Source organism: Gopherus flavomarginatus, chromosome 2, assembly GCF_025201925.1.
Source record: "Gopherus flavomarginatus isolate rGopFla2 chromosome 2, rGopFla2.mat.asm, whole genome shotgun sequence".
Classification (NCBI taxonomy): Eukaryota; Metazoa; Chordata; order Testudines; family Testudinidae; genus Gopherus; species Gopherus flavomarginatus.
Window position 1 is genome coordinate 35997801 of NC_066618.1, and position 16576 is coordinate 36014376.

General features: G+C 42.9%; 1 protein-coding gene across 1 annotated transcript in view; it reads right to left on the reverse strand.

Moving 5' to 3' along the window:
- The window catches only part of GPR158 (G protein-coupled receptor 158), a 336022-nt gene that overhangs the window by 138491 nt on the left and 180955 nt on the right, over positions 1 to 16576 (reverse strand). Inside the window, exon 4 of the mRNA XM_050939019.1 lies at positions 15965 to 16182. Coding sequence (XP_050794976.1) covers positions 15965 to 16182 — 218 coding nt within the window. The remainder of the gene's footprint in view (positions 1 to 15964; positions 16183 to 16576) is intronic.

Sequence of the window (16576 nt, forward strand, 5' to 3'; positions counted from 1 at the left end):
ATAATGCAAGCTGGGGGAGTGAATCCAAAACAGAGATATTCGGTGTGAAGAGAAACATGGAAAGCAATAATACAGGAAAAGTCTTAGGGGTGACCGTGAGTTTGTAATCTTGTGATGGCAAAAGTGACCAATGTCACTTTAGAGCAAGGCATTGCATCACTGGGCAAGAGGAGTCTTTAATTTATTTATTTGTATATATTATTAGAAAGGGAGCAATCTGAGGGGACTGACTTTTAAGGAAAAAACATTACAAATACAGCAGTCTACAAACAACTAAAGGGTGTAGCCAATGGGGAGGAGGATAAGGAATTAGTTTAATAAAAGGTGTAACTATGAGTGATGGAATAAAATTAAGAGGAGAAACTCAGGCAATTACAAAAAGCTTTCTAACAATGATATTTAGTAGTTAGTATAATACAGTTCACTGGGAAGTAGTGAAAGCTCCATTGCTTGGTACATTTAAAAGTTGTCTGGACAGAGGAATAGAAAACGTACATGTAACAGTTCTGCACCAGAAGGGAGATGGAGTATATTACCTAACACCTCTTTTCGCTTGTCCCTATTCTAGTCCCATGTAGCTGACAAATGTACACTGGTGCATACTGTATATTACATGACTGTACACTAAAACCTGGTCTAGTCTGAAGTAGAACATTTTATTCGTAGAATGGATAGCGTAAGGATAAGGTTATACTGGATGAATGGAAAATCTACCTTATGAGAGGAGACTCAAAGAGCTTGGCTTGTTTAGCCTAACCCAAAGAAGGTTGAGAAGATGTATGATTGCTCTCTATAAATACATCAGAGGGATAAATACCAGGGAGGGAGAGGAGTTATTTAGGTTAAGTGCCAATGTGGACACAAGAACAAATGGATATAAACTGGCCATCAACAAGTTTAGGCTTGAAATTAGACAAAGGTTTCTAACCATCAGAGGAGTAAAATTCTGGAACAATTTTCCAAGCGGAGCAGTGGGGCAAAAAAGCTAGCTGGCTTCAAGACTGAGCTTGATACATTTATGGAGAGATATGAAGAGACTGCTACAATGGCATGTAGCCAATCTGTGCCTGTTAGCACCAAATATCTCCAGCGGCCGGTGATGGGACATTAGATGGAGAGGGCTCCAAGTTATTTCAGAGAATTCTTTCCCAGGTGTCTGGCTGATGGGTCTTGCCCACAAGTTCATATTTGGGGTCAGGAAGGAATTTTCCCCGAGATCAGATTGGCAAAGATCCTGGGTTTTTTTGCCTTCCTCTGCAGCGTGGGGCATGGGTCACTTGCAAGTTTAAACCAGTGTAAATGATGAATTCTCTGTACGTTGAAGTCTTCAAACCACGATCTGAGGACTTCAGTAACTCAGCCAGAGGTTAGGGGTCACAATATCCTATAACAATAAATCTTGATGGGAAAAGGTGCAAAAGGGAGACAGAATGATTAAATTACTACAAATAAAAAAGCCTGGTGATATAATTCAAGGACTGTGTCAAGATCACGTCTGATAAACAAGAGAAATACAGGTCTGGAAATCAGTGAACCAAAACTGGTGTGTCAGACATTAGAACATAAGAATGGCCACGCTGGGTCAGACTAATAGTCCATCTAGCCCAGTATTTTGTCTTCCGAAAGTGACTACTATCAGGTGCTTCAGAGGGAATGAACAGAACAGGGCAATTATTGAGTGATCCATCCCACCATCCACTCTCAGCTTCTGGCAGTCAGAGGCTTAGGGACACCCAGAGCATGGGGTTGCCTCCCTGATCATATTGGCTAATAGCCATTGATAGACCTATCCTCCATGAATTTATCAAATTCTTTTTTGAACCCACTTATAATTTTGGCCTTCACAACATGCTCTGGGAATAAATTCCTGATAACCTTCTTCTCCTCCAAGTGCTTCAAAATGGATTCCTTGAGGATCTGCTCCATGATTTTTCCAGGGACAAAGGTGAGACTTACCAGACTGTAGTTCCCAGGATTCTCCTTCTTCCCTTTTTAAATGATGGGCCCTATATTTGCCTTTTTTCAATTGTTCGGGACCTCCTCCTATTGCCCCGAGTTTTCAGAGATAATGGCCAATGGCTCTGCAATCACACCAGCCAACTCCCTCAGCACCCTCAGATGCATTATATCTGGATCCATGGACTTGTGCATGTCCAGCTTTTCTAAATAGTCCTAAACCTGTTCTTTCACTACTGAGGCTGCTCACCTCCTCCTCAAACTGTGCTGCCTAGTGCAGCAGTCTGGGAGCTGACCTTGTCTGTGAAGACTGAGGCAAAAAAAAGCATTGAGTATTTCAGCTTTTTCCACATCCTCTGTCACTAGGTTGCCTCCCCCATTCAGTAAGGGTCCCACACGTTCCCATACCACCTTCCTGTTGCTACTATAACTGTAGCAACCCTTCTTGTTACTCTTCACATTCCTTGCTAGCTGCAACTTCAATTGTGCTTTGGCCTTTCTGATTACCCCTGCATGCTTGAGCAATATTTTTATACTCCTCCCTAGTCATCTGTCCAAGTTTCCACTTCTTGTAAGTTTCCTTTTTGTGTTTAAGCTCACTGAAGATTTCTGTGTTAAGCCAAAGTGGTCACCTGCCATATTTGCTATTCTTTCTGCACATCAAGATGGTATGTTCCTGCTCCCTCAATAAGACTTCTTTAAAATACAGCCAGCTCTCCTGGACTCCTTTCCCCTGCATATTAACCTCCCAGGGGATCCTGCCCATCAGTTCCCTGAAGGTGTCAAAGCCTGCTTTTCTGAGGTCCAGGGTCTATATTCTGCTGCTCTCCTTTCTTCCTTTTGTCAGGATCCTGAACTTGACGATGTCATGGTCACTGCTGCCCAGGTTGCCACTCACTTCTGCTTCCCCTACAAATTCTTCCCCATTCATCATATCTTTGAGGCAGGACATCACTATTACACAGTCAACTATACTAGCTGCTGTGGAGAGGTCCAGGCCCTTGTCCATGGCAAGCTTCACAAATGCCTTGTTTGTTCCACGTCCCAGCTTGACTGAGAGGATGTCCAGAACATTGCCAGTATCTTGATGGAGATGGAAAATTCTCAGTTAGCCCATTCCAGAATGAGAGGCTAGATAACAGGTGGCTGATGGACAGGTCAGTTGTTTCAAGTGATGGGCACATTATGGCATGCTGTAGGGTAGGAGGTTGATTTTACTCCTCAAAGGAAATGTTCTTGATCTCCATTAGCATAGGTTCCAGATGCTCTCAATTCTCTTTCCTTAGCTAAGAAAGCAAAGGTCAAAGTCACAACTGATGGTCACTGAGCTGTCCCTCTAGGATATAGTTTGCACAAAATCTCCCTGTGACTCCATGTTCAGCCCCAACACCTGAATCATCAACCTGTTGATTCATTAAGGTGTCTAATACATCTTAAGGTGTCAGTGATGGCACTACACTGATGAGTATGTTTCACTGTGCGACTCTGATCCACACACAGGAGTGCTCTTCTCCAGAGAGACTTTGAATCTGAGCTTCTGTTCCCTATGCATACACTACCCTTGTTCTAAATAAGGTTTAGGTCTTCAGAAAATCAGATTTTCCAGTCCTCTAAAAGTTCTGGCATGGCTGCCTCCTACATCAGCGGCCCTGTTCCCATCTCCATTGTAAGGGAGAGGAGGGGGGATGTAGGAGGCGGTACAGAGGCAGAAAGGGGGCATAGCAGAGTCAAGCTTCCCCTGCACTGCCCACCCCAGTGGCATTGTCCAGGTTGAATCCCCACTCTGGCACTTCGAGTGCTGAATGTGGTGGCCCGCAAGGATTTTAAAAATTAATACTTGCCACTCCAGGCTTGTATTAAACTCCCGAGGTTACAGCTTTGTTCTGACCTTGGCTTGGTAAATGCTGCCACCACCCAAATGCAAAAAAACCCCTTGGACCCAGGAAGGAGCACTTGGGAATTCCTCCCTGTGGGGTACCCTCAAGCCCTTTCAACACTACACCTGAGTGCAGCATGTGTCAAACCAAGCTACTTCGACGTTTCAGTAGTGACCTCTTTAATAACCACCTTTGGTTTTAGAAATTTACCTTCTTTTTATTGTAAATTTTCTCCTTAAAACATCTGAGTCAATTTAGTGCCTGAGAAAGCTAGAAATGAACAGTGCAAACTGCACTACTGCTACAGAGTGCAGACAAGTGTTTTGCAAGCATCCTCCGCAGTAGTCTTCAGTCTGATCTTTTGCCTCCTCTACCACTAACAGTGGCCTTAGTTAATTAAGCATTTTTCCGTACTAATTTTGAATTTCAGTGCAGCAAAAAAAATATTAGTTTGCAAATTGTGTTTAACTGTTCCATATTTTGGCATTGCTCAATATTTGTTCATAGCATTTAGAAATGTTAGTAGGCCTTAGGATAAATAATCACTCATTGTCCCCACACCTCTGAAGGCAATGACCACATCAGCTCTTTACTTTCAAAACTGCAGTAAATCACATTAGAGAAGGAAATTCCCACATGCCTCCCCGGTACTGCTAGAGAGCCATAAATGAACTTAATTATTTCCACAAGGGAAATAAAATAATTTTTAGATGGCTAAGCTGCATCAGATAAAATGAAACAAAAAGCTAAAATGATGGAAAAACAAGCCTGAAAGATATTGCATTTCAATTCTCTGTGGCCCCGAGCAGTTAATGAAATACAACCACATTAATTAGCATTGAATTTCCAAACATTCACACACAAAACAAAATTTTGTGCTTCAAAGTATTTGCAATGAGGAGAAAAAAAAATACAAGAAGAAAATTAGAATAATTCTCTATCTGAGCTGTCACATTCTGTATCACTGGATTCAAACAACTAGATCTGACAGACATTTGGCAATACTCCAGCAAAGCTGTAGTTTTCTCTAGGGCCACATGTCACTATGAGCCATATGCAACGTGGAAAGCAAGTGTGTGTGTGGGGGGTAACATATTTTGATTTTTCTCACTTTCACTGAGCAGCTCTGCCATTTGAAAGACTGCTATTCCTAAGAAGGAATGAAAGAACAGGCGCACTGACTGCAAGACAATTTACATTGGCAAAGGTAGCCTGCTAACAAGATGGGTGCACCTGATACAATCTATTAGAGAAAAAACAAGGAAGATTTGCTCACTGATCCAAAATACGAACACTGCACATTACTACTTCATAAACTGAAAAGTAACCCTATGTAATTCAGTGCATATCAACAGAGCAGAGTTGGATGCATAAGACAGAATTATGGAGGTGACTCGTTTAAATCAATCCTCTGGGAGACTAAACAGATAAGAACAATACAGAGACCAGGCAATTCACCCTGGGTATAAAACAAAGCTACAGCAGATCACACTGGGCACAAGTGCAAGATAAATTACTCAGTTGGAAGGCACTGGGAAGATAACTGCTACCCACATAAACAACAAATTGTCTGAAAAAATAGGCATTTGTTAAAGATTGTATGTGTAATGGGGTCTATGTGCCTGTAAACGGGTTGGAATCACCACCCGGCGCCTCCTGCTGGTAACTCTGGGAATTAGCTCGATTCCAGTGGAGCACCCCTTCCTGGCGGTGTCCTGTCCGTTGTTCTGCCCTCTGTTGGTGTCTCTGGACCCACGTTGCTCCCTGTTCGGCGGCGTCCTCTTCGAGGCCACTGCCCTCCAGCAGTGTCCCTTAGTTCATCTGGATCCCCTTCCGGGGATCGGTGATCAGCAGTCCTCCACTCCAGCCACTATGTGCAACCACACACCCCAAAGTCTAATCCCTCTTGTCAGGGATCGGGCATAGTCTATAATGGCCACTCCCTACGGCCAATGGTTAGATGTACTGCAAGGAGGAAGGGGGGGGGATACCCAGGCCCACCCTCTACTCTGGGTCCCGGCCCGGGGACCCTCTGGCGTCAGCCTCGCTGTCCTCTTTCTTTCCCCTCCTCTGTCTGTTCCCCTGGGCTGCTTCCCCTAGCCCCTTGCACCTGCTAGGCCCTTCCCTTCAGGGCCTGCAGCCTGGCGGCTATGGGCTAGGGCCTTCTAGCTTCCCTGAGCCTGCCCAGCACAGCGCTGTCCGTGGTGCTAATCTCCTTCTTGGAGACCAATCTTCCCCTGTCGAAGGCCTGAGACAGACTGACTGCTCCTGCTCTGGGCAGCCTCTATATATGGGTGAGCCTGGCCCTGATTGGTTCCCTCCAATCTGGGCCCTGATTGGCTCCCAGGCTGCACAGGCTCCCTGGCCTGCCACAGCCCATCCTCCCACGGAGTGGGGCAGTCCACCCCACTACAGTGCCCTTTGGAGTTTACAAGGGGATATTTTCTTGGATTAGTACCATCCCGCTCCAGGTTGGCAGGTTTCCACTTGTGTTGTGGGTGCAAGGATATGTGTTCTAGGATTGCCAGGCATGTGGTTTCCACTAGAAAGCCCATTTGAAAAGGGCAGTGCCAGCTTTAGGCACGAGCAAAACAAGCAGGTGCTTGGGGCGGCACATTTCCAGGGGGCATCATTTTGGCCATTTTTTTTTTATAAACTCACTTCCTCCCCTCTCACAACCCTACAGAAGCAGAGCCACGGAGCAACTAGGGATCCAGCATGAAAGCAGAAAACCCATGGGACCCTGGGAGCTGTAGTTCCTTGCCTAGCTCCTTGCCTATAGAGCCATCCCTGGAACAGGGGAAGAACTACATTTCCCAGCAATCCTTTGGCAGCTATCAACAGGAAAGGGAGGGGTAGCAAGTGAGGTAGCTGAGCCATGCTGCCAGTCGAAAGGAGTGGCACTGTGAATGGGGAATAAGCGTGCCCAAGGAGTAGAAAGCTTTGCCCCAGATGTCCCCTTCAGAAGACTTCCCCAGACTGCATTAGGGATACTGGTGTGACTTTACCTTGCAGCCCCCAAAGAAGGAATTGGGTGGACTAAATGGACAGTGCACCTCTCTATCTGAAGCCTAGCAAGGGAGGAACGTGGATCCCACTAGAATTTAAAATGAAAAATAAGGGAGGGGAGGCTCTGCTAGGGGACTTTGGCAGCTTTAGATACAGTACCAGGCACATAGGAGGATTTCCACTTCTGAGCCATGGAAGCAGACATTGACTTTTCCTTTCCAGATTTAGCTAATATTCAGAAAGGGAATCTAGCACCTGCCTTCTAGATTTGAACACCCTCAAAATTCAGGAGTGCTCAACCTCAATTTGGGCAGCTGTTACTTCATTTCTCTCAAATCAAACATACTGATCCACTGTAACTTGCTATAGAAGAAGCAGAATAAGAAATGAAGAAGTAAGAAATGCTTCCCAGTGGTTTTTAGGACTGGAATTGCTATTTTCAACAGCTATTGCCCTTTTTTAAAGTTTTATTTGTTTAAAAGGAAGACAGTGATACTGCATTGGCAAATTCCCCATAGAAACAAAGAGTGGAACAAAAGAATAATAAAGGCATCTCAACTTTTCCTAATTTATGGAGGACAGTCTTATAATATGCATCCAGATATCCTCCAATCACACAAGCTGAAAACTGTTCCACTTTACTGCAGTTCTGTAACCATATGGAAACCAATCCTGTCTGTGTTCTGTGCACATCCAAAATTCCTGCTGAATGATCCGCCCTGGGAGCAAGTTACCAGTGACCCAGGGCAGGGACAGCAGGAGGGTGCAGGTTGGGGGGAGAGCCCAGGGCTGAGGCAGCAGGGAAATGCGAGTGGTGGGGAGGGCACTGATGGGGAGAAATAAGGGAGCCCAGTGCTGGGGTGGCAGGGAGTGCGGGAGCCTAGGACTGGGGCAGGAGGGGAGTGCGGGGCGGGGGGCAGCCAAATATGTTTTTGTTTGGGGCAGCAAAAAACCTAGAGCTGGCCCTGGAAAAGGGAACCTGGCAGCACCACTGACCGAGCCATTAGAAGTCCAGTCAGAGGCGTAGCAGGGTAAGGCAAGCTCATTGCCTGCCCTGGCTCCGCACAGCCCCCAAAAGTGGCCAGCATGTTCCTGCGGTCCTTAGGTGCAGGGGCAGGCAGGGAAGCTCCGTGTGCTGCCCCCGCCTCAAGCACCAGCTCTACAGCTCCCATTGGCCAGGAACCATGGCTAAGGGGAGCAATGAGGGCAGCACCTGTGGGTGCGGGCAGCATGCACCGGGCAGAGCCGCTGGGCTATGCTTCCACCTAGGACCCAGACATGCCAGCTGCTTCTGGGAGCCGCGCAGAGCCAGGGTAGGCAGAGAGTCTGCTTTAGCCCCACTGCGCCACTGACTGGGAGCCACCTGTGGTAAGTGCCCCCCGGCCAGAGCCTGCACCTTGACCCCCTCCCGCACCCTAAATCCCTGCCCCAGGTTGGAACCCACTCCAGCACCCTAACTCCCTCCCAGAGCCCACACCTCATATCCCCTCCCACACGTCAACCTCCCGCTCCAGCCCTGAGCTCCCTCCTGCACCCAAACTCCCTCCTGGAGCCTGCACTCTGACCCCCTCTGGTACCCAATCCCCTGCCCTAGCCTTGAGCCCCCTCCCACACCCAAAGTCCCTTCTGGAGCCCACACACCCTCCTGCACCTCTGCCCCAGCCCTAATCCTCCTCTCGCACTCCATACTCCTTGGCTCCAGCCCAGAGCCCCCTCCTGCACCCCAAACCCTTCATCCCCAGGCCAACCCCAGACCCTGCACCCCCATCCAGAGCCTGCCAAAATGAGTAATATCCTGCCAAAATGAGTAAAAATTTTCAATAGGAAATTTTGAAATTAAACAATTTTTGTTTTGCACTGCATGTTTTGGTTTGGTTTTCAATTTTTGGTATTTGGATTTTCAGCGTGTGTGGTATTTTCCCCCTTTGTTGCCCCTCACCCCCTCTTTCCTACTGGAAATGTTTGGGGGGGGTTAATTGAAAAGGTAAAAAATGTGAGAAGAAGGGCTACTATTTAAAAATTTAATTTCATTTCAAAATTTCCCACAAAAATAGAAAAAAAAGTCAATGTAGTGAGGATAGAGTTTAAACACGTAGGGAGTATTTCACTGAACCTTCAAACTGGAATTCAATGAGCAGACTGGGCTGAATCTTCTCTTACCCCTTTTGTAGTTAGAGAAAAGGCTGAGACTTGCTAGTTCCCAGCCAGCCTCGCCTGTGATTCCAGGAGAGAAGGACAGCCTAGAAACCAGCAGTTATATTCATATTCCTAGCATTTGACAAGGTCTAATGGAATATGTATATATAAATACTGACATTCCCACCCACCCCCAGCCAGAGAGTCCTATAGGGCCTGAATCAAAGCCCATTGAAGTAGGGCTGGCTGTAAAACAACATTTTCCTTTTGCAAAACAGTTTTGAGGTTTCAACACTTCTTTTCATTCTAATGTGGAAGGAAAATGACACCTTTTGAAACCTCTGTGAAATGAGGTGACCACAAGTTCTATAGGCCAGTGGTTAGGGTACTAGCCTGAGATACAGGAGCCCCAAGTCAAGTCCCTGACTCCAAGTTAGGCAGGGCAGAGACTTACCTCGCATCCCAAATTGGTACCGTAACCTCACAGGACTATAGAAAAAGAGTACCCCTTTCTTTCTCAACATTTCTGTTTCAACCAAAAAAAGATTTTGTCAAAAATACTCCAATCAGCTCTACAGTGAAATCAATGAGAGTCTTTTCATTTACTGCCGGCCTTATCCAAAGTCCACTATAATTAATTAAGCTGTTGAGATCATCTCTCATGGAAGGAGTGCAATAAGTAAATTCATTGCTTATATGTATTATTTTTTCAATTATTTCCTTTGTAATTAATTTGGAGACAAACTAAGAAAGTTACCCAGAGAATTTCCTGTTAATACATTCCAAGGACTTACTAGGGGGTTTTTTGTTTGGTTGGTTTTGGTTGGCTTACAACTGCACACAACAAACTCATTCACATACAGACTACATTAAATGTATATAGTAGTGCTGTAATGTTGGCATTCTGGTTTTTTTTATAGCTTATAAAATGCTCCATTTGAGATCTTTTAGGATGAAAAGAACTGTACAAATGAAAATTATTGTCTACTACTCAATTCAGTCTTTTACAAAATCATTCACTACTTTAAGTGTTTACTGTCTTATTTTAAAGTATTTTTCAAACAAATTAAGATATGAAAATATAATACATTCAAATTAAATCAAAAGCCAGACTTGTAAGTTGGTTATACACAATGATGTGCAGACATCTAATTTATACAGGCAAAACTGTCTGGAATCGCTGGCATTTGGGAGTTTTTGCAGTACTTCTGAACTCAATAAATATACCCCTTGTATATCTTTCATTTCTGCTTTACAAATTAATATTTAGACAACAATCTAGTTTTTCTCTATAACTAGCTAACCTATTACTGTACCCAAACAGAATACATCTTGCATTTACTTTCTACTTTTAAAAAATGAGGAGAAAACAAAGGGCAAGCAGCCATCAATAATAAATCAATCTTATTAAGAGAGAACATGCACAAGATGCCAGAAGATCAAGAAATCCCCAAACATTTTCTTTTTAAATTCACCTGCCCCTTGATCCTTTCTGTTATACAAGTAATTAAATTTGTCATGGTATATTATGAAGATAAGCTGGTTTACATTTTAAAGCAGAAATTCTGTTCTATACTTATATGAGAGCTTAAAAAGAGCCTATCTAAAGGCATATTGTGACTATATAGAAAATGGGGAAAGGACACAGTTGTGAGCTCCATTTAGAAACAAAGGAAATGGGCAATTGACTAAAAGAACAGCCATACTGGGTCAAATCAAAGGCCTGTCTAGCCCAGTATCTGTCTTCTAACAGTGGTCAGTGTCAGGTAATCATCAAGTAATCCATCTCCTGTCACCCATTCTCAGATTCGGGCAAACAGAGCCTAGGGACACCACCCCTGCCCATCCTGCCTACCTGTTCTGTAGACAACAAGCTCAGTGTTTTCAAAGATATCCATCAACACTACAACATAACTCTTCTAATGTACACTATGAATCTTGGTTCATGATCATAATTCAGTGCTGAAGAACATTTATGCAAAGTAAACTAGCCCTGCACAGAATCAATATATAGTTTAGGAATTGTCAAATGTATATCACCAATGCAGGATGCAAGGGCAGCTGTTCCATCTATGCAAAAGCTCTTCCAAGCTTCCACCTCAACTGAAATTTCAGACTTTGGTGCACACACACACACCCCACGAGCAGCAGAATGTGCATGTAAAGCTGGACCTCAGTCCTATAGCACCCCAGCAGTCCACCACAGAATGACCATTGTCCCTGCCTCTGTTTCTCTTAGTTGATTCCAGGATGGAACCTATATCCTTCAGTCTTTGTCTGTAACTCCAGTCCTGCAGCTGGGTTATTTGAGTCTTTCCCCTCCCTGGGCTGAAAGGAGTCTGGCCCCCACCCAAAGTTCTACCAGCCCCTTTAGTGGAGCTTTGGTCAATAATCCCAGGAGTTTGACTTTCATCTCTGGGCCTCCTCTAACACCCTTTCTGATGTTGCCCTTTTGCAGGTTCCTCCCCTTCTGTCTTCAACATGGCAGAAGTAAAGTTAAAGCAGAAACACAAAGGCAAATTCCAGTATTCCTGTTATTGTCCCCATCCCTAATTAGGAATCTCAGTTGTCTTTACCCCAGTCTGCGTGCGTAGGGAGGGTGGCGGTAGATAAGGAGACCCAGGCCCCGCCCTGTTCTCTGGATTACACTAGCAAATAAGGAGTTAGTGAGTTAGGAAACTCATTATATTTAGATATTAATCAATATCCTAGCAGTCCTATCCCTTTAAAGGTGTGGAACACCAACGGCCTCAGATTATCTTACTCTGGGGAAACTAATAATTCTTGCAGTGCAATCATTGCTACTGTGAACCTCAGAGCTGTTATAGGGGACAAGAAGCTCTGTGATTCTAATATAGGGAAAAGGGGAATGGATAGCTCTGGCAAGCTTAACTTATATATTATAATTCCATCTCAGTGCAGTTCTGTGCATGTTCTCTGTTGTATTGCTTGGAGGTCATTTACAGTCTCATGTTGGAAATTATATTAAATGGTGCATATAGATATATTTGTAACAAGAAGAAATTATTAGAGGTATAGCCTGGGGAAAATGGGTCATCCTGAGCTGATAGGTAGTTGACTTTGAATTTGGGTTCGTTACAAAATCAACAAAAAATAAAAACTCTAAGGGGACAGATTCTCAGCTGGCATAAACTGTCATAGCTTCACTGACAGAGCTATGACAGTTACCACCAGCTGAGAATCTGTCTTGGGGTCTTGTTTTGTTTGGGTTTCCTGTCCAGGAATTATGATAACTGTATGGCGCTGATTTGTTGTACCAGACCTGTCAGCAGTGGGGCTGACTTCATGGGACTGGACCTGGTAATACTAGACTTAACTCTGTAATACAGGACATGATCTGGTGGCAGCTGAGCAGATGGAGCTGACTTCACAGGCAGGGTCAGGCCACAGCCAAGCTGACTTAATGGAAGCAAACGTGGCAATAGCAGAGCTGGTGGACTGATTTCACTGGACCAGGACCTAGCACTAGCAGGCCTGGAGATGACTTTGCAGAATCAAACCTGGCAGCCACTGATTGGAGCTGGACCTGTTGGTGCAGACTTCATTGGATGGCAGAGGACAAGCTCAGGAGAGCCACCTCCTGGTGCCTACTTGACTACCACAGATTCTAGCTGGATTAATGAATAAGCGAGGTTTGGCGTAGGTGAGGATTGTGTTCTGAATAAGAGTTCTGGGCCACCGACAAGCTGGCAATTAATTACTGAGAATGTGGAGTCAGCCACATCCCTAATAAGTTATTTGTGTCTTGCTTATTTCATTTTTCATGTAAAAAGAAGTTTATCTTGTTTCTCCCTTCCAACCCCGCCCCCCAATAAAAGGTATTTGTGGCTTCATATTCCCAAGGATTCCTGAATGCTTGTCAATGGGGAAGAAACACCTGCAACAGGTGAAAAGAGGATTTAAACTATCCGTTCCTAAACCTGGGAGTGGATAAAGGTTTTAGGTGAGGGGTCAAGCCAATCATTTTAGTTAGTTTCAAAAGGACTGAGAAAGAAATGCACCAGGTCTTTACCACTGCTAACAACACCTGGCTGCAGGGTTATGTGATTGCTATTTTACAGTATGATTAATTTTGGAAATTTTTAAAACTTATTGTTAAGTGACAATTGTTTAAATATACCTTTAATGTGATGGTTGCTATAAAAGTTCACCAAAGTACATTGGAATTACAACTAACTTCCTCCTGGTGATCTTAGTTCCTAACTTATATACTGTATGCCCATCATCTCCCTGAATGGGGATACAAATACTACACAAACAGCCCCTGTCACGATAGCCAGGCACTTCCACTTCCAGTCAGAACTTGGCAGTATAGAGAAGAATGAAAACAAAATGTAACAGAAGAATAAGCTAAGTTGGTTTCTGTGGAACTACTCATAAGCCCCAATTCCCAATAAAGTAAATGGAACTTCAACAAAGCACCTAAAGACATGCTAAATATGGATAGTTTGGTGAATCAGGGCCATAGCGCATAAAATTAAATACACACATAAGTCTTTGCAGGATTGGGGCCTTAGCTGGCATTTCTTGACTTTTGAGTACGTGAATCACAACTGCTCTCCTTCACACACTGATCCGTCTCAATGGATTGGAGCAGTTTTATATCTCAACCATAACAAGGCACACATCTTTTAATATAATAAAGATTGTTTTGTTTGCTTTTAATTATAAATTTTTCTCAGCGTCTAGATATTTTAAACATTCCAATAGCTTTTATTTTATTTTTATGACTTTTCCTCTTGACAGAAAATACATGGTCAGTTACCAGCTCCGTTCTTTCATTCCAATGTTCTGTCATTACCCAATGTAACAGACAGCTTTCTGATGCAAATTATCATTGTTCTCAGTATGTTTGCCCGGTCATAAAGCTCCTCATTTCATGTTAATTACACAAGATTCCCCCCACCAAAAAAATCATGCTGTACCAACAAGATAAAGGACACAAAAGGAATCCAAGAGAAAATTCAGCTGACTGACAGGACAAGCAGTGGGACATAATTTTTCAATTTCTATTCATTGAAAACACTGCTCAAAAAGGAAAAAGCTTGTTTATCAATTCATTGCTGCTTTTTAGATTTTTTTCCTTTGTAAGAAGTTTATTTAGAGAAAAATCAACATTTCTTAAACTAGTAAAACTATAACAATCTGTCTTCATCTAATTTAATGAAAACGGAATGTTCAAAGACAACTCTCTGTCTGGGAAAAACATTTATTTTGTCCCATGTCTGACTTCTGAAACACTCTTTATTCAGGCCTTAAAGATAGCCTACAAATCTGGAAAAACCAGGCTTGTGCCTTTTTCTGCCTCCATATGATGTATAAAGAAAGCTGGACAGGAATTTTAGAAGTGGAAAGGACTGGAGATGCTGGTTGAGTTTTTTAATATTAAAAATTCAGGTCCTGTCTGGGGTTGTGTATACACTTGACTTTTTGAGAAAATGCCAATCACTTATTATGTTACCACAGATGCAGCTTCACTACTACCAATGGTCGCAAAAGTGGGAGGCTCCCACTCCCCCCCCCAAAAAAAAGTCTGTAATATATGTAATAAAGTAGATATATTTATTATTTGTTTTACAATAGTATCTACACACTCACATACCTGGTCAGTACTGTTTATGTGAAAGAGTTAAAAACGTCCACATCCTCCTCTTTATTAGGCTTATAAAACTTAATATAGGTTTCAATGAAAGGAGGAAAAAAATGTTAACTGAATGGGAAGCAAACTATTTTGTTCGCTCCACTTCAGGCTTGGAATCTGATTTAAATTCACAAGAAATGCTTCTCTTAATGATATTATCTATTTAACACAACCATTAGAAGACTATAAAATTACCATAAGGGGTAAAACCTCATAGAATTGGAATGGAGTTATTCTGCTAAATGACAACTAAACAGATGCTTTCAACAGACTTTTTTCATTAAGAGAAACTTTATAAATCCAATCAAGTCTGTTGTCTGAATCAATCTAAACAATTTCAGTAACATTTCAGTAAAAAAGTAGAATTTCAGCAAAGACTCTGTAGGAGACAGAAGAAAGAGAAAAGAGTTTTACAACTCATTCTGAGATTTCCTACCAGGATACCGAAGTAGTTGGTTGAAGAACGTGACACACACTTTTCTACCTCCATAACTTTCAGATTCAGTAGACTGGGCAATCGCTGTTCAAGAAAGCCAAGTGGAAATCTATTTATGGACAGTAGTTGAAGCTATTAATTTCAGTAATGTGGTATGCTGTATGCACATGTAGATCTTCCCAAACTAGCTAATAAATATGTGCAAGCTTCTATTCATTTTTAAGTAAACTGGAAGTTTTCAAGAGAGTGCTGTGAACAACAAGACAATAGTAAAACTAATAGGAATATTATATGCGGAAATGTTTGCAATAAAGTGAATGTGACTAGTTTATCAGGGCAGCATATAAAATGAAACTATAGGAATGCCAGAGACAGCCTACAAATTGCTGGGACATGTTCCCATTTTTTTTAAACCAAAACTTTACCCAAAGGTACCCAATTAAAACTTTCATTAACTATCAGCATTTTGGACACATTTCTTTCAATTAATCATCAGCCATGTGGGCTGTCTGCAGATTTAAAATGTCTGTCCTTCCTAATGGGATTCAAATACACTCAGGCTGAGATTTTCAAACATAAGTGCCTCAAGTTAGGTGCCTAAATCCATATTAAAGTGCCTAAATAAATGGCCTGATTTTCAAAACTGCTGAGTACCCAACAGCTCTCACTGAAATCAGCTGGATACACAGCACTTCTGAAAATGAGGCCACTTATTCAGGCACCTAAAAACGGATTTGGGCATGCCTGAAAATCTTGGCCTATGTAAAATAGATTAGAGTTGCTTGGTTAAGAAGTTAATCATTCAAACTGGGAGCATTTCATTTAAAACAAATGTGTCTGCAACACATAACAGGCATGAAGGTTAAAAGAAAACATGCCTATGATTACCTTTGCCTTGCGAAAATGGTAGACTACCAGCATGCTTATAAAGTCCAACAGCATACAGAGTGTTTGGAATGAGATGATAGCAAGTCGTAAATGCTTGTCCTCCTGTGCATAGCAGGGAGTATCATCTGTACAGTAAGAACATCCTTCCCTGCAGGGTAGGCAGGTGTAGACTTCCTCAGACATCTCGCCTCCAGAGAAGTGATTATCTGTATCTTTTCCTGAAAGTATCAAATGGGGGAAGTAAACCATCTTTAATTCCATGGAACAGGCTGTTCACACATACAGGAGCAAAACACTTCTCTGTTGACCTTTCTCCCACTCCCCATTTTCCTCTCTCACTAATTTACAGCACAGCTAGCAGGGATTGTTCAGGTCGCTCCACCTGGGAAATGCAGCCCAGTTTTGAAATCAGAGGAGAGCAACCTCACATGCCAAATGCTTTCCCACTATTCTTAAAATAGGTTCAGATTGTAAAGTTAGTTCTGTGCAGGCAACTGGTGAATGACAGAATTTATCACATCAGAGGCCTGGAGCATGAGAAAAAGAAATTTTATACTTGTTGAGACATGAAGACCAGACCCTGCTAGCTTCTTAACACTCAGAGTACAGACT